Source organism: Etheostoma cragini, chromosome 11, assembly GCF_013103735.1.
Source record: "Etheostoma cragini isolate CJK2018 chromosome 11, CSU_Ecrag_1.0, whole genome shotgun sequence".
NCBI lineage: Eukaryota > Metazoa > Chordata > Actinopteri > Perciformes > Percidae > Etheostoma > Etheostoma cragini.
The window spans coordinates 16,026,793-16,047,202 of record NC_048417.1 but is presented as its reverse complement, the minus strand read 5'-3'; the positions used below and the strand labels follow the sequence as shown (position 1 = coordinate 16,047,202).

The 20,410-nt window shown below is 41.3% G+C and overlaps 1 protein-coding gene across 11 annotated transcripts in view; it reads left to right on the top strand.

Annotated features, from left to right (window-relative positions):
- Nucleotides 1-20,410, top strand: part of pkp4 (plakophilin 4) — a 78,605-nt gene that overhangs the window by 45,440 nt on the left and 12,755 nt on the right. For 6 of the 11 annotated variants that reach the window (XM_034886491.1, XM_034886483.1, XM_034886490.1 and 3 more), the window contains 8 exons: nucleotides 2,346-2,477; nucleotides 2,912-3,105; nucleotides 4,026-4,608; nucleotides 5,733-5,759; nucleotides 10,579-10,749; nucleotides 14,213-14,423; nucleotides 15,486-15,618; nucleotides 16,706-16,919. In XM_034886491.1, the coding sequence (XP_034742382.1) occupies nucleotides 2,346-2,477; nucleotides 2,912-3,105; nucleotides 4,026-4,608; nucleotides 5,733-5,759; nucleotides 10,579-10,749; nucleotides 14,213-14,423; nucleotides 15,486-15,618; nucleotides 16,706-16,919 (1,665 nt within the window). The remainder of the gene's footprint in view (nucleotides 1-2,345; nucleotides 2,478-2,911; nucleotides 3,106-4,025; nucleotides 4,609-5,732; nucleotides 5,760-10,578; nucleotides 10,750-14,212; nucleotides 14,424-15,485; nucleotides 15,619-16,705; nucleotides 16,920-20,410) is intronic. The other 5 variants (XM_034886484.1, XM_034886494.1, XM_034886493.1 and 2 more) reach the window with 3 other exon arrangements.

Here is a 20,410-nt window from a genome sequence, read left to right as displayed (position 1 = left end):
TTTTCTCAAAGAAAAGCTTAACTCCGAGTCTTCTAGAGTCACGGCCAAAGCCAATGTGAATCTGCTCGCAAGACAACAGCGAGTTGCTAGACTGACTCTAGCTGTAGATTGCATGTGCTGCTACTAGGGTGCGTCTAGCTTTCTAGGCTACATTGGGGTTGCAATGCCTCACCATCCCCTCAACCTCCCCAAAAATATTTAAGTACAAAAAAAAAAAAAAAAAAGGTAAACTACAATTTCGGCTTCCATTGCAATGTATGAAAAGTCATTGCGAGTGTTAAGGAAAGTTTTTTTAATGACCCCGGTAAGGAGAGGTGCTCAGGATGCTGCAGCACCCAAGTTGGCGGGGTGTATTATTTACATTATGTATATTATTATTTTTTTCTGTCACTGTCACCCATGATATACAGTATTTGTTTTAATTGTGTCAAGCAACGCAAGAATTTTAGATGGTTTCCTATAACATTTGGTGTCCTGTATTAATTTGTGTGCAGGCCTTTAATCTGTCATGGCAGGAAGGTTTGGATCAGATTCAGACAGCCTTTCTAGCATGAATAAAATATAGTTCAACTCCAGCTTTCAGCCAAAGACAGCACTAAAGAAATATGGTTTTGGCAGTGTTGTCATCCTGATGAGCAAATTAGCCAACACTTCTTGTCATATGGTACGATGGTACCGTGAGGGCTTTAAGCTTTTTGGACAAAACTTTAATTAAGTTTTACCTTAATGCTGTGGTGGTAATGGCTAAATTACAAATGCATTGCCTGCTGAAATTAAGAAAATCAAATGTATCAAAATAATACTGTGCTTCTTTCAGAAGGATTATGATGCAACAGCCTCTCAAAAAAGTCCTTGATTCCTCCAATATGTCAAATTAAAGAAAATGTATATTTTTTCCATTACCATTTTTAATGCATTTTGAACGCTAAAAAATCTGATTAAGAACCGACTGTGTATGTCTTACTTTTACCCAGCATACATGGGCGCCTAAATACTGAGCACCCACGTGTGCAAGACTGCCAGTAGGCTACATTCATTTAAAATTAAACATCGCAATTGGTGCTAAGTTGAGCGTCTGTCGTGTGATTGGTTGTGTCGCTGTCAGTCCCCTACTCCATTGATTCTTAATTTCCCACGAAGCAGATTGCGGTTATGTGTTAGTTAAACTTCTTCTCTCCAATCCTATCTGTATGTGTGACAAGTGGCGCTGTCCTGAGTGGAAAGACAGCCTACTTTACGGCTCTGTTATCAAGTTAATAAGCGTGTGGCTTCGAGTCGGCCGCTGTCCATTTCCTAAGGTTCTGAAATGCAATCATTTCTTAACCAGCCTACTTTTTTTAAAGGGCGTGCACCCGTCAATACACACGGAGGAAAACATAAATCGGCCCCTACGCCAGCATGTAAATCTTTTCCTAATTTGCTACTTACTGTTATGGTACCGAGGGATGGGTATCTTGGTAAAAAGAGAGACAGTGCACAAGAGACGGTGTGTAGGCGAGCAAGCAAGAAAGCATGACTAAACAAAAACAAAAACTTAAATGTATGCGGTTGTTATTTTAGGCAGGGTTATGTATTAAATTAGAAATAGCAGCACTGTTGAAACTGACACAATCGGCAAGGTGTATTGCAAATAGTGAGGGTGTTCGATACAGACTGAACTTGAAAGGAAAGTCGAGGGCCAGGCTAAATGCTTATTTTGGCAATCGGACCCGAGACCCACTTGAGATCTTTAAAGGTGGGAGTGCAAAACACTACACTAGGCTTATGTGTCAACAGATTTATTCAACAGGTCAGCTTGGGCAACAAGGCGGCTTCTTCATGGGATTCAATTCTCATTTTCACACCAGCCAATCAGGCAGGATTTGACAAACCCTGGATGCCAATATTTCCCTCCCTGTTCCCCTTCACTTGCTGCCTATTGTAGTGATTGCAGATTTACCCATTGACACTGGTCACACTTAACTAGATTGTGATTACGGTTAAACATGGACATAAAAGGGCTAATTCCAGTTCCTGTTTGCTACACTGGTTGTTGTCGGGCAAGAAGTACTAGGAGATGTAGGGAAATGATAGAGCATGGCTGTATACACAGTTGGAGTGACAGGCTACCCAACTTTGCCTTTTCAAATTAGCATGGCAGTAAAATGTAATGACTCCAACTGTACATAGGCGTGAAACTAATGTTGCAGAAATCATTGTCTGTTATTTTTTTCCTCTCAACTCCATCAATTGTTGACTGCTTTAATGGCTATTATCATCTTTCCATTGAAAGCCCAAACTGTAATTGTTTCAGACTTAAAGCTTTTCCTCTGTGTCTGACTCCTTGCTCTGCTGTTTCTTCCCAGATGCCTCTGCCTTGGGGGACACAAAGTCTCGGGTGACTGACAGCTCACAGTCGCCGAGCTACCGCATCAGGACTGAGTCAGAGCAGGTGTCTCTGTACTCCCCGGAGCAGTCCTCCCTCCATCAAAGTGAGGGTCTGTTATTGCCTTCTCTTCAATGTCTGCAGCCTTCTTTTCTCCAACTAACATCTTTATTTTTTTACCTCAGCATTGTCCCACTAAAATGTATATAATTCTTTAACTAAAAAATGCTTCTCTACTTCTTCTCTGATGATACAGGAAGTCTTTGTCCGGAACCTTTTATCTTTTCTATATGTTATATTTCGAGTTTAAACAGATAACAACTGATCCCTCATCACAGTTTGTGAAAGGCTGAATATGGCACACTGAATTGTAGGGCTGGCTGAACAGTTTTCCCCCGGCTGTAGCTTTTGTCATTAGCAATGCAGTCTAGGTAAAGGTCATGTGTATTACGAAACCATGTTCGATGGGTCTGTCTCGTTTTCCTCTAACCCATCCCTCTCCCTCTGCATTTCATTTTTGGGCCTTTTTCTGTCACGCGCTCTCAGGATCTGCGGTGAATTCACGAAGCTCAACTCAGATGAACTCGTACTCGGACAGCGGCTACCAGGATGCCAGCAGCGGTTGCCTCAACAGCCAGAACCTGGGCAAGGCTGAGCTGAGGATGCAGCAATCCTTCCCTGGCACCGGAACTGGTACTATGGGAAGGAACACCAGGGCCGAAGGCCAGGCTTCAGCCCAGGTACTGCCAGCAACATATTGCTGTTGTCGAGCACAAAATGTATCCGTAACATTTTATCTTCTGAATAACACCAGCACATACTGAGTATATTTTTTTAATTAAGACTCAGGGAATTGAATTGCATAAGTGACAGTTAGCTTTTAATGCATGGCATCAAAAGAGAAACACCAAAATTGCTGTTGCACGGCTGCGTAAAAAAAAAAAAAAAGTCATATAAACTGTTGCAAGATTGAATGTCTACATTAGAAAATATGGGAAAGTACTTTAGCTTTCTAGAGGGATCCTAAGAAGCAATCTTCTGGGGCTAGGCATATAATATGTCTCTATATGTGTATGCTTTTATCACATACACATAATATGTTTATTTGATTTACAGCTCACTGTCTATTTAGTGATTATTGATTGTAAAATATTGTGGTGGTTATTAAATCTTACTGCAATTTTTGTCTAAGTAAGTGTTCCCAAGTTGAAAACCGAGGCCTACTGCATGTGTGGGAACAATGTTCATGTTGTAAACTGTATGTTTTGTTTCTTCTGTTTTTAAAGCAATAACAATGTTAATCACAAAAATAAAATTGCCGCTGAATGTTGTCCAGCGAAGGTAGCAATGTAACGCTTAAAGGCTCCGAGAACATTGAGCAGCAGCGCAACATAATCATGCTTCATACAGCGTTGTACACGCAGACCACTGAGAAACTAAATGGCACTATCACACATGACAGAGTGGGGGGGGAGAGAAAATAAATATGGCCTAGAGTAATGTCATGCCCTGTAATGAATTGGTTTATGTTATGATGCGTTATTTAGCAGGTCCTTATCACTGCACAAGTCATTTTATAGCAGATTACAACATGATTGTTAATGATTTTAACTGAAGAAAGAAATTCATCAAGACATGTTATGTTCTTTCTGACTCGCAGGCTCCATCAGTCACAACAGCGGTGCAGGGTCGGGCTATGCGGAGGGTAAGCTCAGTGCCTTCACGCTCTCACTCGCCAGCCTACGCCAGCAGTATGTCACCCTCCCGCGGCTCTCTGCGTACCTCGGGTGGCAGTGCCTACGGCTCCCCCATTGTAACTGAACCCAAACCCCTCTCCAGCATCTTCTCTACGACCTTGCCCTCGGCCCAGCGCACCAGTAACACTGGCGGGGGTGGCAACAGCCCACCCTACTCCACGCTGAAAAACTCCCCCGCTGCACTGCGACGCATGGGCTCCACGAACTCTCGCTCAGGCAGTGCCAGCCGTACAACCTCGCCCTATCAGGCCTCTGTGGGGTCAACTTCAGGCCGCATGGGCTCGCCTCTGACAATGGTGGAGAGCATCAACCCTCCACTGACTAAGCAGCCTACTCACTCGTCGTCTCCAGTGAGGGCCAGTATGACCGCTGTGCCCCAGCACTACAGCTCTACTCTGCCGCGCTCCATGCTCCACAACACCGACCCCTATGGACCCCAGAGTTACGACATTTACGAGAAGATGACACGACCTGACAGCCTCACAGGTGCTCAAATGCAAAGACGCACACACACACACACACACACACACACACACACACACACACACACACACTGCCATTTATAGTGTATTAGCAGCCGGCCCAAGTAGCCTCCCTCACATAGACTCATATCAGTAGATAGTAACTATTTTCAATTACATTATATAGTTTTGTTGCAATGTTTTTGTATTTGAAAGGTTAAATTGGAGAGGAAACAACTACATGGTGTTGTCCTCTCTGTCCCTTTTTTCCATTAGCTTATAGCTGTGTGAATGTCTGTGTTAATATGTTTACAATATTAAAAGGTATATAAACAGAGTGTTCAGATGAAATGCTTCAACATAGTTAAATATTTTTTTTTTTTACTTTAATAATGCAATGTGCAAGGAACTTTCAATTCAAGTAATTATGTAAAATGGATCAATAGTGTATATTAGCTTTAAAAGAGGAAACATTGATATAATAAAAAGTAAATAACAGCTTTTTAAACAGGTATTGTTTCCTAGCACACATAATTGCTTTTCATAAATTCTTCTGAACTTAATGAGTAGAGGATATGCGGGCTGTAAATATTTAGACAGTAATACATTTCCTCACAGGACAAAAGGTGGTTGTATCAGTGGGTGTGCGTGTACTTTCAATCGGAGGAGTTGAGGAGATCAGGAAGATAATAATTGTAAAACCTGCCTGCACAAATTAGCTTGTGTGTCATCCTTTAAAGACAAGCTCTGGTGAATGTTTTCTAGCCAAATGCATATCTTGTTTGAATCAGGAGCCAACCAGTTTCACCCCACAGCCAAAGGAAGAAGTCTCTACTGATTCTGATACTGATACTGATCCTTAGCTCTCGCTTTTTAAGGCATCTCTTGGAGATAACAATGGAGCTTTGACAAAATAAAGGAAAACACAATTATTTCATAGACAAACCACACCTTTGTTCACATTTCAGTACGATATTATAAAGCTTTTCAGCTGGATTATTACTGGAGAAAGCAGGATTCCACCATAAAAGCGAAGAGCATTTTGTTTGCCTCTGAAAGGGAAAAGTAGCACTTCATGTCACTGTATTTTGGTTCCAAGGTTAATGGACTTTTTCTGCTTGACTTCCTGCTGCCTGGGGATATCCTCAGATGCCATGGTTGATGATGACGTTCAAGGTGAAAATTTTTTGTTGTGTGACATCGGTTTCCCGTCATCTTCAATGTGTTGTGTTTGCATGTAGGTGCTGCACGTGCACACGTGCCTTCATCTGTTCTCGGTTAAATAATCATCTTCAACCTATTGCCATTTTGACCATGTTTATTGAAGTGGGTTGTGTTGATGTGGTTTCACTTTTAAGCCTCAAGAACATCGGTATCGGGCAATATTCGCCTCATTGACTCCTATCTGCCATCTAACTAAGATGACGTTCACCTATGGCAGTGGCGATGTTTATCTGTTGTGTCTCATCGATTTTTGTGCCGGCTAAATGTTGTGTTGTTTATTTGCGGTTGGACTCGAACAACCGTAGCTAAGGTAAGAGACAGCAAGTGGGCAACAGGTGCAGTGCGCTTGTGTGGTTTGTTTACAACTAAAAGTGAAAGAAAATGTCAGCTGTGTGGGGGTATTTCACTGTCAAAGAAAGATCAGCAACGAGAGTGTGTTCTGTATGAAAAACACAAGAGGTGAGAGACAGGTCTTAGGTTTCTGATCGCTTTTATATTTAATTACATTTAATTAATGTTTTTGTTGCTTTATGTTAGTACTGAAATTGTTGTCTCATTGAGTAGGCCGGCTGTGTATGTGTAGAAGCAGTTGTTTTCCCAAAAAATATATTTTTAATTTGAAAGAACATTTTTACTCATTTAAAGATAGTGTTGTGAAATGCTAAATGACTTTGATGAGCCATAGTAGAAGGAAATGGGATGATCACGTGATCAGTCTCAATTGCAAACATTCGGCAAAGCCTAACCTTGATATTGTTGCTGTTGGTAGCTTTCTGTCAGCATTTATCTGAAGGTGTGTTGCCTCCTTTCCTCACCTCTCTTTTGCTCTGCCACACATTGTCTGTTTTCCTTTTGTTTTCTTTTCCCCAGACTTCTATCCCTTTCTGTCTCCTATCTTTGGTTTTTCTTTTTTTCCCTTCCTTTTTTATTCCACCACCCACCCCTTCCTCCTCTGTCATAGGCAGGAAATCATACCTTTTCTCTGCTGCTGAAAAATTGAGACAAATTGTCCCTAATAATGTGCCCATTACGCTCAATGTCCGTTTCAGAGCAGAGTGGGACAAAGAAAGAGCGAGGGGAAATGGCATATCTACATGTGCGCGACTTCAACCTGACAGCCAAGCCATTATGGTAGTTTCAACCATGGTACAATTTATATTATTTTTTTTACAGCAGTTATCACTTTTAAGTATAATAATTTTGATCCTCCCTGTTCTCCTGTTTGTCTGGAGTGTTTTTTTTTTGAAAATTGTTTTTGTCAAGGAATGCAGTCAGCTGCATCCATTTAAGTGTTTGCTTCTCCAGAGCAAGCACGCGCCAAGCACACCACCGCCCTTTATCTAGCCTCTGCCAAGTGCAATCTGTTAAAGCCACGGTGCGAGGGCTGAGGGGGAGAATTAAATGACTATAACGCACTAGGAATGTGGCCATTCATCCTCAATAGACAGCAGTATGTTAGTTCTCCGTGACAATTTGCAGATGCTTTTTAGAAGGGACTGCAGCCCTTCTACCAGGGGAGCAGAATAAAGAAGGCAGACGGATTAGTCTCCTTTAAGGTTGTTTGAATGTTGCCACTTTCAGGGGTCAGGCTGCTGAGTGAGAGAGATATGCGTGAAGGCTCCTGTGTCTGGGAGATTCTGTCCCCGTCACTTGGCCACAGCCGGGCTTTACAAGAGATGAGAAGTCAATGGTGGTCCTGGACGGCCTCATTAACCCTCTTTTCATTTTTGTTCTTTTTTTCCCTCTCCCTTGCATATGCTCTCCCGCTTTCTTCTCTGCTGCTCCCGTCTTTTCCTTAGTCTTCTCGCTGCCTCCCCTTCTTCGTATCCTCACCCCCTTTAAACCTTTGAACAAGAGAAGCTCAACTGATTTCCTTACAAGCTCCTGCTAGTGGCTATTGTGTGTGCACTGCCACAGAGTGAAAGGCTTCCTGGGCTATTGAGTGTGCCACTACAGCACACAGCAGCAGCAGCAGCCTACAGTTTTATGCCTGCCATTTCAGAGTACTTGTTTATATGTAATTCATAGTTAGGTTTTGACATTGTGCCTTACATTTTGGTATTCAATAGAATCCATTGATGAGTCTAAAATTGTGAAGCTACAGTAGTTCATTTAGTAAAAATCCAAGAAAGAGAACACTAAAAGCTAAGAGACATTCACCCTGGAGTGCCTAAAACCCTCAAAGCGGCTCTGAAAGCATTTCATTAAGTGGCTCATTGATTTTAGTAAACGGTGTTGAGAAATAATTGATTTTAAATGGCTAATTTAAAATAATAATACAAAATATTATATAGAACTATACGATTTAAATGTGTGCTATGTTTTAATTACTTTTTTTTTAACCTATTGCTCTTTAGTTTAATTGCAAATGTATCCCTATTAACCCTGCTAACCCTACTGGTGCGCAGACCCACAGGTTCTCTAAAACTGTCAGCAGTGGGCTTCACTGGGAGGACGGGAGCATTTATGGTGATTTCAGCACTTTGAGATGTGGCATAACATTGAAAGCTCCATCTGAAGATGTTTTGCCCTGAAGAAAGAGCAAAGATATGTGTTGTGCTAGCGTTGTGATTTTTAGTCATTTTGAGGTTGTTTGGGTAAGGGAATGAAGGTGACGGGGTGAGTCTTATGGCCGTAGGCCTTCTTTACGTGGACGGACTCAGAACTACACATATTGTGGTTGCCTCATTCCGCTGTTATCGTTTCACATCTGGACTAGATCGGCTTCACGCTGTCCCTACAGCCTGTTCTTGTAGGAACTTTTGTGTAAAGGAGTTTTAATTAGAGCAATCTGCGTGCTTCTTTTTATCAACTTTATCAGGTTAGCGTGTTGCTGATTACAGAAGCTGTTTCCCGTATCACACATTTCCCAACATTTGCTCTGGCCATGCTCTGATTGGTGACCTCTTTCTTGGTCTAACAGCGTCGGCTCTTGTTGCCCCCCCCCCCCCCCGTGGATGGTTGAACCTGTTTAGTGCAGTGCAGTATTTACTATTCGATTTTGATTTCTTCCCCAAGAAAAAAAAGACTGACAACACCACTGCAAAAGAAAGTAGTTGCAGTTTCTCATCATACATATTCTCTATTTGTTTGTCAAGTATATAACAATACGGTTTAATCAGATTGACAATGGCAGTAGATGGTTAGTTTGTTTTGTTTATCTCTGCACAATGTTCTTTCTACACATACAGACAGCTTACCAGATATTTCCTCTTAGGCCGGTGTGGAACACACGTGGATGTTGGCAGTTAACTGGCTATTGGCTGGTGTCTTTGTGTTGTATTTCAGTAAAACACATGACTAAAGGCAACAAAGCCATCTGTCTTTTTCAGTGCTAGTTCTGTGAAGTTGGCTTTGTGTGTCAAGGCTTTCTAGCTTTATATATATTTAGATGTGTGTTTTTACTTTTTAGTGGTGGTCACAAAATGTAATGTTTTTGTATTACAGTGTGTGTGATACTTGTTTTGAATATATTTGGCTTAGCTATGTGTGTGGGCAGTGTGTATGTCAACTTTGTGTAATAACAATGATACACAGACACAGGGAGAGCTAAAAGATGTTTATAACTGTTGCTGTGTTATTTAATTGTCTTAAAGGACTGTTTTTTTCCCATAAGTTTTAGCTTACTCTTGTATTATTTACTATCATATTTTATATGGATTTATCACTGACAATCATATCTCCAAGCGTATCGTATCAGCTTTTTTGAATTTTTGCATACATTTTTACTACCCATTTCAAATCATTTTTATCGAGTGTAGAAAACGTACAAACCCGAAACTTTCTTAAGAGAGGTCATACCAAGCATCATCAATGCTTTTATTTTTGTCAGTGTTGCAATATTGTTGTATGTTCAGGCAGACTGGTGGTAGACTTGGCGTATCAGTGAACCACATTACCATGCAGTAAGGACAATAACTTGACATTGCGTTTATAGTGATTGATTGGCTAAATTTAAGCACGTATCAAGTCTCTAAAGCCCTTTCACAGAGAGATTCCTCAATAACGCTGCAATGAAGGTCTGACATTATGCCAGCATTGTTTATTCACACAGAGCCAACCTAGTGTGTGAATTTACATAGCATGCCAGCATTCCAGAAGCAAAAGATGCAAACGTGTAACACAACAGCATCTGCATTTAATGTGTAAGCTAATTTGCACTGTTAATCAACCACCAAACCTGAACTGGATGCACAAACTGCCAACTTTGTGCAGTATAGTATTACACAGCCGCACGTGCGTGTGTTTGTGTTTGAGAGAAGGAGTGAAAGAGTAAGTGCACTATTGCACGCAATGTTTCTGTAAGTTATTAGTGGCTCCTTGGAACGCTGCTTTGTCACTTTTTGATCTGCCTGTGGGTTGACTTGAGCATCAGACTGAACGTACTCCCAACCTGCTGGCCGTCCCTCTTTCATAGATGTTAGTTTGGCTCTGTGACTACCTTCGCTGCAGGCTTAAAGGCGCAGCAACTCTGTATCCCAATTCCATCTTTGTAACTTTCACACAGACAGCAAGGTGGCTTAATGACTAACAGTCCAATAGAATAAGTGGAAGCTTTAAACATTGAACTTATACAGTTTCACGAAAGAATCACAATAAATAAGCTGAATGACATCCAGGGACTACCTCAATGACATTTTGACAGGGCACATGGGAGTTGAATGACGGAGTGGCCAAACCTTTGACACTGTACTTATAAAACTCTTGGTGTAATCACAAGATCATTCTGCTGCTAACCACTTATCCGCTAACCACTCTCCTTCATCTCCAGGAATACGGAGCTCATACACCAGTCAACACAGCCAGCTGGGCCAGGACTTAAGGTCAGCCATGTCCCCAGACCGCCACATTGCACCAATCTACGAGGATCGGACGTTCCAGGGCCCTTTGTACCGTAGCCCCAGCCACACCCAGCAGGGCACCCTCTACAGGAGCACCTCAGGTTGGTCCCTGATTATTTAGATGGTAAACTAATCTACCATTACAAAAGAACATGACAACCTTATAAAACAATATTTCCAAGATACACGCATACAGTACTTGTGTGTTTTCTTAATTGCCTCATCTATTGGCTGTCACCTTGTCATGATGTAAGACTGCAGATAAGACTACTATTGCTGGTTTTTCTCATCAAATGAAAGCTGTCAGAGAAAATGAAATGGACAAGTGACGTGATTGTGATTCATTTCATTGTGACGTTTTAAGTGTTACCTTAAATGACACTTGGGTCAGGTGTTGAAAAATTCTGCAAGTGTAGAAAGGGGTCTTAGTTGAAAACAATAATATAGTAGTACTAGTAATTGTCAGTGTAATGTATATTAGGAGGTTTTAATCCAAATGTACAATGGACTTGTAACAATAAAGTTGAATTTTTGTCTTGCTATATTTATGTGCTTGCCTGCTGTTGTTAGCACAACAAAATGGCAACAGAAGTGACGGTACAACAATACTTAAAGTGCTCATATTTAGCTTTTTGGCTTTTTCCTTTGACTTTGTTATGTTATATATCTTTTTTGTGCACGTTATAGGTTTACAAAGTGAAAAAGCCCAAAGTTCACCCTAAAGGGACTCACCTTCTCCAACAGAAAACACTGTTCACAAACTGCTCCAAAAATGTTACAAACGTTTACTACTCTCTTGTAGTTCAGCCTTTTACTTCCTTGACAAACGTGCATCACTTTGTAACACATTATAATGCTCGTTTAGCTGCTAGCTTGGCTCGCCCTCACACTCGGCTTCTGATTAGCTAGTTGTCCTTACCTAGCTACTCCGCACGTAAGACTCCCACCAAATGCGGGACAAAAGTGTGATGCCTCACTCTGTGGCTAAAACGTAGAGCTCAACACACAGAGTGAAAAGACGTGTTGCAGCAACGTGCAGTACAACAAAAATATGGTGTTTTTTGAAAATTAAACCATGTAAACCTACATTCTTATATAACCTCTAAATACTATAATGAATGAGCTTAATATGAGCACTTTAAAACTCTGTGGTTTCCAACGCATGGGCTACAGACCGGTATAAGGGCCCCGGAAGATTTACAATGAGACTAGGAGGAAACGATATGTGTATGTTCAAAAGACAACACTGAATAATTATTTTTATAGGCTTGGTTTGTTTGTGCGGTCATTTTCTTAAACTTTGCACTGATTTAGATCTACAGTTTCTCATCAATATGGAAGGTAATCAGTCAGGTAATTAGCTACTTATTCAGCACGTACTGTGTTCCTGTTAGCTAAAAGTAGTGAAAAAAAACAATTGAAGCGGAATTTGAGAGAACTTTTAATATAATGTTGTAATATATGCCTGCCTCGTAAGCCGGTCTGCAAAATTGCTGTTGACCTAATAATGGTCCATTGCGCAGTCAAAGTTGGAAACCCCTACTATAGCAAATGATACACAGTGTTTTGGGGTTTGTGTAATGGATAAGACTATTCCATTATTTCCTTTTCTTATTTTCCTCTATTTTCTCTCTGTTTTCGCGGTCTCTCTATCATGATGCATGTAAAGATAAGCACAATTTTTTGTCTCATAACCTTTATTTTTTAAGCCGACCCATCTTTGTATTAAGAGAACTTTCTTGTTCTCTAATACAGATGTCCCCCCCAGTCTTCCAATCTCTCAAAGTCTTTTCCTCTAGTCTGCAGCCCTTTGACTCGGCTAAATTGTCTTCCTTGGGGAAGAACCTTTCTCTGTCCATCTGCCCTTTAGCTTTACCTCTACCTATGTTATGTCTTTCTGCTTTTTTCCTCTTTCCTTTAATTTTTCACCTCTCCTTCCGTCCCTTCCTTCCAATCCTCGCTCTATTGTCAGCAGAAAGGGTGAGACATGAGTTAATAGGCAGGTACTGAGATGTCATCCTGCCACAAAGGAGTCCATTACCCATGTGTCAAACTGAGAATGAGAAGAAGGATGGAGGGGCCAGTGGACATCTTGGTTACCCACATTCACAGCCTGTTCTCTTCCAGCACTCTTGATGTTGTCATTCTTGTCTCATCATCCCTTCTGCCTCAGATACACATGCATAGTTTGCATTGACACACACACACACACACACACACACACACACACACACACACACACTCTCTCTCTCTATTCAGCCTTCTCCTGGGCACACAAAAGATCTGCTTAGTCCGATAAGTTCCCTAATAAATGCTATTGATGCCGCAAAGAAGACCCCAGACGAGCCACTATATTGTGTTTATGCCAGCAATATTGAGAAAAGGTGGGTGGGGCGAGCTGGAAAGGCTTTACAATATGGAGTCTTTGTAAGAGCTACCTCATTAGAAAAATCCAATTTGATCCCAGAGTTTTCTTTGTTATGTTGTGAAATAAAATTTAAATGGGCCATTTTCCCCCTCTGTGATTTTCCGTGCATTCTTTGGCTTTTTATACAAGCTTGCACTGTACTTTTTTGTGCAAGTGGGAGCACGATTTTTATGTTAAGTAGAATGATTGATCCTTGGCTGAAAATGTGAGAAATGGAATCCAAATTGTGTATGTCAAAAAGTTACACTATGTTGTTTAGAATTTGTCCCAGAAATGTGTCTTTGGCTCTGTTTTGGCGGACATTGCAAGGAAGTGCTCCTGCCCAACATAGAAGTGCACTGATCTGAGAAATTGTGTTTTTGGAGCAGCCCCACGAGGTGACGTCTTGGTTTCTGGTAGGAGGGAGTATAAGCATGCACATGCCCAGTCCTGTTGGCTCTGATAGTGATCTGACCAGCACAGCAGTCACGCTGCCACAGATCATGTGACTCTGGTGAGAAAGAGGGCTAAAATCCAAGCAAGCTTGTGTATGCATTTTTATGTTTGTGACCCATTGTGTTAAAAACTAGGTCATAATAGGACTTGGAGCGAATGAACGGGGGAAAGACAACTGAAACGGGATGCTGTCAGGCTGAATATTGGACCTTGTCAGGAAGGAGGACTTCTCTACATGTTTGTGATGCTTCCGCTTTACTTCTGTATCTCTGACTGTTTTTGGAGCTGGCCATGGTTCACTGTTGCCTCTCTGTTGTGTTTGGCAGAGTTAGCCTAAGAACACTTTGGTGCAAAGGAGCAAGATTTGTGGATCATTGAGCATGGTGTGTCCTCCCGTCCTCTTGGAAAAACCAGCAGGATCCCTTTGGTTAAACGCAATCTTGTAAAAACAAAACAGCTCCTTGAAGAAGAAGACTTCTGCTTTGTGGAGCCATGGGAGCTGTGTTTTATCCTCATCATCAATTGGTTCCAGATTTTAGAAAATGCTGAGTCTAATGGAACAGCCGCATGTTGGTATTTTCAGCTTGGTTTAAAGTGGAATGCTAACGGTGTGCAAAGCCCAGAGAATACGTTTGAAAGCTGCTAATCTCAAAATTTTCTCTTTTTTTTTTGTCTGAACCTTTTTGTTTTTCGGTCCTCAGGTGTAGGGAGTCTCCAGCGGACACCCAGTCAGCGCAGTACCATGATCTACCAAAGAAACAACTATGCTCTTAACACAGCAGCCACCTATGCTGATCCGTATCGCTCAGCTCAGTACCGGCCCTCCGATCCCAACTGTGTTCGTCAGGCTGTTGTTGTGGATGATGGTGCTACCCGCTCACCCTCTATAGACAGCATTCAGAAAGATCCCAGGTAAGACATGCTCATATTTTAGCGTAATGCTATGTTTCTAAACTACTACATGTAGTCAGTGGTTAGTAACAAGCATAGCGTAGCAGGAAACAGTCATCCGAAGGGACTACTTATGCTTACCAGGCCTCCGTGTTCTGCTAGGTCAACACCGGTGTCCTCTTACTATTCAAACAGGGAGCCCCCTGGGTAGTAACATGCAGCTCTAGCTTTTAAGCTGGCTCTACTATGCGTGGCCTCTCAACAATAGATTCTCACATAGGCTGAAGTGCTGCGTCTGCTCTTGTTGTAAAGACACGTGTAAGCGTGGAGAGATTGGGTTGACCTCTGCAGCAAACCCCCTGACCTCTCACATCGGGGGCTTTGTTTACAACTTTGCATGCTGTAGTATAACTACAATTTATTTGCACTGGGGGGGCCACCATGACCCAGGTGTGTTCAGAAAGTCAAACTAGAGTTCCTCTTTCTGAGGTCAGACTAAGAAATGGCACATACTAAGGAAAGCTCATTGTGGGACTGGCTCTAGTGGGTGTAATTCTGCACCTAGGCGGAATTTTGGGAAAGAGGCTTCAGATATGGTACTATGGGACCAGTAAGGTCTATTTAAAAGCATCAAAAAAGCACCATGTCATGGGACCTTTAACATTTAAATTCTAGAATTGATAGGCAATAGCATATCTGAAACTTAAACACCAGTGATTTTTTTGTCACCCAGTTTTGGATGTAGAAGAAAGAAGAAATGTTGATAAGTAACATGCCAGTAGAAATACAACTATATTCTTTATTGATAATAGATTGCAGAAAAGAGCAGTCTAGAGACGATGCATTCCTCACGTCTTTCCTTAGTGTGCTGCTTACAGAAAAGCATTCCAATCCAAGTGTGACTAAAGTCGATTGTTACATACACCCGGATGTGAATAGAATATCCTGGGCTTATCGGTTTGCCCTCAGGTGCTGAAGTATTCATTTTGAGGGAAACTGTATCTGTGTTTTTTTTTAAGGAGACAACTTAATTTCTCTCTCTGCCGTCATGCTGATAACTTTGCACCCCACCTGTAATTTTAGAGAGTTCGCTTGGCGTGACCCAGAGTTGACAGAGGTGATTCACATGCTCCAGCACCACTTTCCCTCGGTGCAGGCCAACGCAGCAGCCTTCCTGCAGCACTTGTGCTTTGGCGATAATCAAGTTAAGTCTGAGGTAGGTATTGTACCACTGATGCCATTATGTGTCTGATCAGAATGACTTTTTAAACATCTGTACTCACCTTAACTTCCAATAATTAGTAAACATTATGCACAATTACTGCTTTTATCAGTGACAGTTGTGTTTATGGTTAAATGGAAGCTGCAGTTTATTACAACATATGATTTATTTTGGAAGTTCCAGCCATTTGTTTGATTGCACTCAAATGCAGCAACAATGCTACAATTTGCTAAAGTGTCTTGACAATCAGAGCATTCGTAAACAAATCTCCAAGAAGGTAATAGATTCATTTGGAAAAGAAAAGAAACTATCACAGTGAATCCACAGACTCACAGATTAGCATTCTGGTTTAAGCTTGACGTTCTAAACTTGCTATCGTTGTGCACAATTATAGCTTTCCTGTGCTTTGGGAGATTATTAGTGACATTATGGCTCACCTTCAGTTTCACCACCCAATAATGTGGTGGCTAATCTGCCAAATCCTCTGGCTAATCTCGTTCTTTCTTGTTGCATGATGGGGTCTATTTTTAGCGCTCTTGTCCCACTTCAAGACCCCAGCAATTACTTTGATATCATCATCATATCAAATAGAACTAATGGCCAGAGCCACAAATATAAAAACCTGAGTTGTCAATCGGTCTGCCGCTCTGGTCCAGACTGAAATATGTAAAGGATTAAAGGAAGGATTAAGACAACATTTTGTAACAACATTCGTGGTCCACAGAGGATGAAACCTCTACTGCAGATTCACAAATATAGACGCTGAGACACATTCACACTGCTCCCTCATGCCATAAGCCAATGAAAAAACACCCATAGCATATGGCAACAGTTGAAATAGACACACAGGAATCCATCGTTCCACCCTCTTTATCCCTCAAAAATTATAAGACCAAGCTTATCCTTTTATCAGCGTAAAGCAGAAAGTGTAATAAGACATCAGAGATGAAGAATGTGTTTTTTATTCCCACATGCCAAATGTCAACAAATCACAAAATGGTTAGTGCCATACAATGAATGAAAAAATGCTGTTTTTGGTCAGAATCATTTCCCCACCTGATCTCTCTCACATCGCCCATAGGTGTGTCGATTGGGAGGAATTAAACATCTGGTGGAACTGCTAGACCACAAGGTCCTTGAGGTCCAGAAAAACTCTTGTGGTGCTCTGAGGAACCTCGTTTATGGGAAAGCTATGGATGAGAACAAGATTGCTGTGAGGAACGCAGGAGGCATCCCAGCTCTGCTCCGCCTGCTGAGAAAGACTGTAGATGCAGAAGTGCGGGAGCTTGTCACAGGTAAGTCAGCATGTGTGGAGGATATATCTGCTATAAAACTGAGGGGAATTCTGAGCTTTCCGCTCATTTTTGACGATGTGGGCATTTGGTGCTCCTACTGTCTCTTTATTCCTCCTCTCCAATGATACATTGATCCACATAATGATTGTCAACTGTAAAACACCTCCATCTGGCATGAAATGAGACAAAAGTACACTTACTGTCATCCAGGGCTTTAACTAATAACAATTTTCCTTATGGATGATTTGAATCTATAAAATATCAGAAAACCATGTGAAAGTGGCCATCTCAATTTTCCCGATTTCAAAGTTACCTCTTGTTATTGCTTGTTCTTTTTCAAAACCCAGTCCAAAACCAAGTGATATTCAATTTACACTAAATTAAAAGCAGCAAATCATCACAATTAACACGCTGGAACCAGAGAATGTTTGGCGGTTTTGCTTGGTAAATAACTTAAAGCAGCTATCATTGATATTTTTATTATAACAAAATCATGTGACAATGTAAAAACAATTCGAAAGGAGACACTTAGTAGGGCTACAGAGAATTAGCACCTGAATCTGCAGCTCCCGTCAGCACTGCGCAGCTTTGTTACACGTCTAAGCTCGTCGTGTAGCTGTCCAGCCTGAAAGTTATTGTTTTTGGTTCACTGTCCCCACTTAGCAGGTCTACCATAAGGTTTCAGCAGGACAGAAACATTGTGCAGAAGATGCTAAATTATTTCCCTGACTAACCCTGAGGTATTTTAGGAGAGATTGTTGTAGAACTGGTTTGGTTGCTCATGGCTCTTGATGTGCTCTTGGAATGTGGATCGTGGTTACCTGATGTTGTCTGTCATTGTTAACCATACAATGTTGCTCATAGTGATTAGGTGTGAATTAAGATTCTCTGACTAAACGGTTAAACAGACTGCTTACCGGTGTCTATCCTAAAGTTATTGTTGTCGTAGTAACTGAGTAATTCAGGCTTTTCCTTAAGTTGAATGAAAAAAAAAAAACCATTTCAAATTGATATTCTTTTACTACTTAGGCTGCAGAGAGGTTTAGCTCCATCTCTGTCTGAAAACAACTGTGAAAGTCTGCTTGTCTGTCTCCCCTCTCTGCAATGCATGTTGTGTGTAGCTCAGTTATATTGTATATTGTGTGTTGTCTAAGCTCTGCAACCAGGGTATAAATCCACGTTGTTTAGGAACAGGGTGAGGCACTACAGAAATAAGTTAGCCAAGACATTTTACTCCCAGGTGGCTAAGTCAGCTGCTTGAACTCGACACCAGCCCCTGATTCAATTTGCTCTCGAGTTACAGTCCAGCAGTCCCCCGAAGGAAAACAATACAGTCAGAGTACGGACCCAACCACACACTGTAGCGTATAGTATGGGAGGAGTTCAGTTTCCTGTTTTGATTAACGGTCTGTTTATTTTGCATAACACGTCCTAAAGGATCAACATTTTAAAAGAGCACATGAGCATAATTTCTCTTCTAATGGGTTGCTTTTATAATTAAGTACACAGGAGTCAATGGCTGATAACAAATCACATTTATTTCGCTGCCTTCATTCACATTTCAAAAGGTTGTACAGCCGTGTTGCCCAGCCAGAGTAAGCAGCGTTAATGTGAGCACTGTTTAAGGCTTCCCCTTTCATCTACTAGCCTGGGAGCCTGCTGCAGCTAATTGGTAGTGCAGGCCCCCAGGATGGGGAGCGATTAGAAAAGGTCAGAAGCGCTGCATCACCTCTGGTTAATTACGGATGATGAGAACAATCCACGTAAAGAGCTTTCAGCTTGATGACAAGGGCATCCCACACTAAAAACACTTTTGAAAGCAGCATCAGTGTTGTCGGAGCTGGTGAAGGAGCAGCCAGGTGTCATGACTTAGCTTGAGAGGAGTTGGGGCTCCCATTGTGTCAGCGGCTTCTTCTTGACTCCGCTCTTCGAGGTCCAGGTGTCACCTGTGCTTTGTTAGAAGTAGCTGCAAGAACAGGCCACCCCCGGGTCCAGGTCAGAGGTCATGTTGTGGAGACACACAAAGCGATCTCGACTGCCTTACCTGCCTCGCCTCCCAGCAGCTGTTGTGGTTGTTGCTCTGTCCTGAAACAGCCCCTGGGATCAAAAGGCTAGACTGCACTGCACAGGCATGAGCTCCAATAATGGGGACACCCCAAACACAAAAGCAACGTTTTGTTACCCTTTGTTAAATATTATGTCGCTCTTCTTATCTTGACTTTATTTGGCAAACTCAACTACACTCTTAGTCATGATTTCATTCTTTTTGAGTTTGTCAGAGTCTGTGTTTTTATCAAATAAAAACAGTCATTGATTTGAATGTTATGCACTCACCGCCTCTTCTAACCTCCTCATCTGTTCCAAAAAAGATAAATCTCTGGATCTTGTTTGGTTAGGCAATGAACTCAAGAAACTGCTGGTCTCATATTACATATAAAATCCTACTTGAGCCAGTGCTAATTTATGCTTACTCTTGTACTAATATCATCTGTAACTTCACTGCAGTCATACTATAGCTTGTAGTCCTAGTTTTTGTAATTTTATTCATTCATTAAAACTCACACATTTTTTATTCGGCTGAGGGGATTAGGAGTTCCAGCGAGTCTTCTGGTACTTGCCCACAGTGCTGTATTTGATGCCATTTGTGAACATGCCAAATTCAATAACATTTTTACTCAGCTGCACCTTAACAAAGTGGCAAACTCTGTAAGATTAAAACTTGTTTTTACAGCTGTAACTTGCAGACCTACATCCAATAATAAATGATAAAAGCTACTAACAAAACACAGATTGAAGCATACACATTTTAATACTGTCCTGTTATTGTGTTTTGTTTATTTTTTTGCATTTTTTATCCAATGACCATGTCAAGAACTTAAATTTGAAGTTGCTCAGTGTTGGCATTGATTGCTGTTTTTGTTTTGTTTGAGAACAAAGAATGAGGAGGTTAAGACCTTTTGATCAAATGAAAAATGAGAAACTGACTTTCATCCAAAAATAAATCTAGTTATAAGCTGTAAGCAGCAATGCACTGACTTCCAATGCATGAGGGAAGAAATGAGAAACACCCATTAACCTCAAAAGTACACACATCTGCTTCTTTGATGTTTATTCAATGCAGCATGAATATGTTGTCAGTTTAGCTCCCAAAAATGATAATGAATAATGTTAATCAATTTAAAGGTTTTTGAATGGTCAGCAGCTTTCCACAAAATGAAGGAGTTGCCCACCTAGTTGCACTTTACTGGACAAAGTCGAGGACATAATGACCTGTGGCTCGAGTGATTCTCAAAGTGGGGTCTGTGGCACTCTGCCAGGGGGTCTGTCAGCAATTTAGGATTAATTCATTCAGATTTCTTTTTAGATCAAAATATCTTTTCAAATAAAATTATTGTTCAACAAATAATAACATTTTAAAATACACTCACCGGCCACTTTATTAGGTACCCCATGCTAGTAACGGGTTGGACCCCCTTTTGCCTTCAGAACTG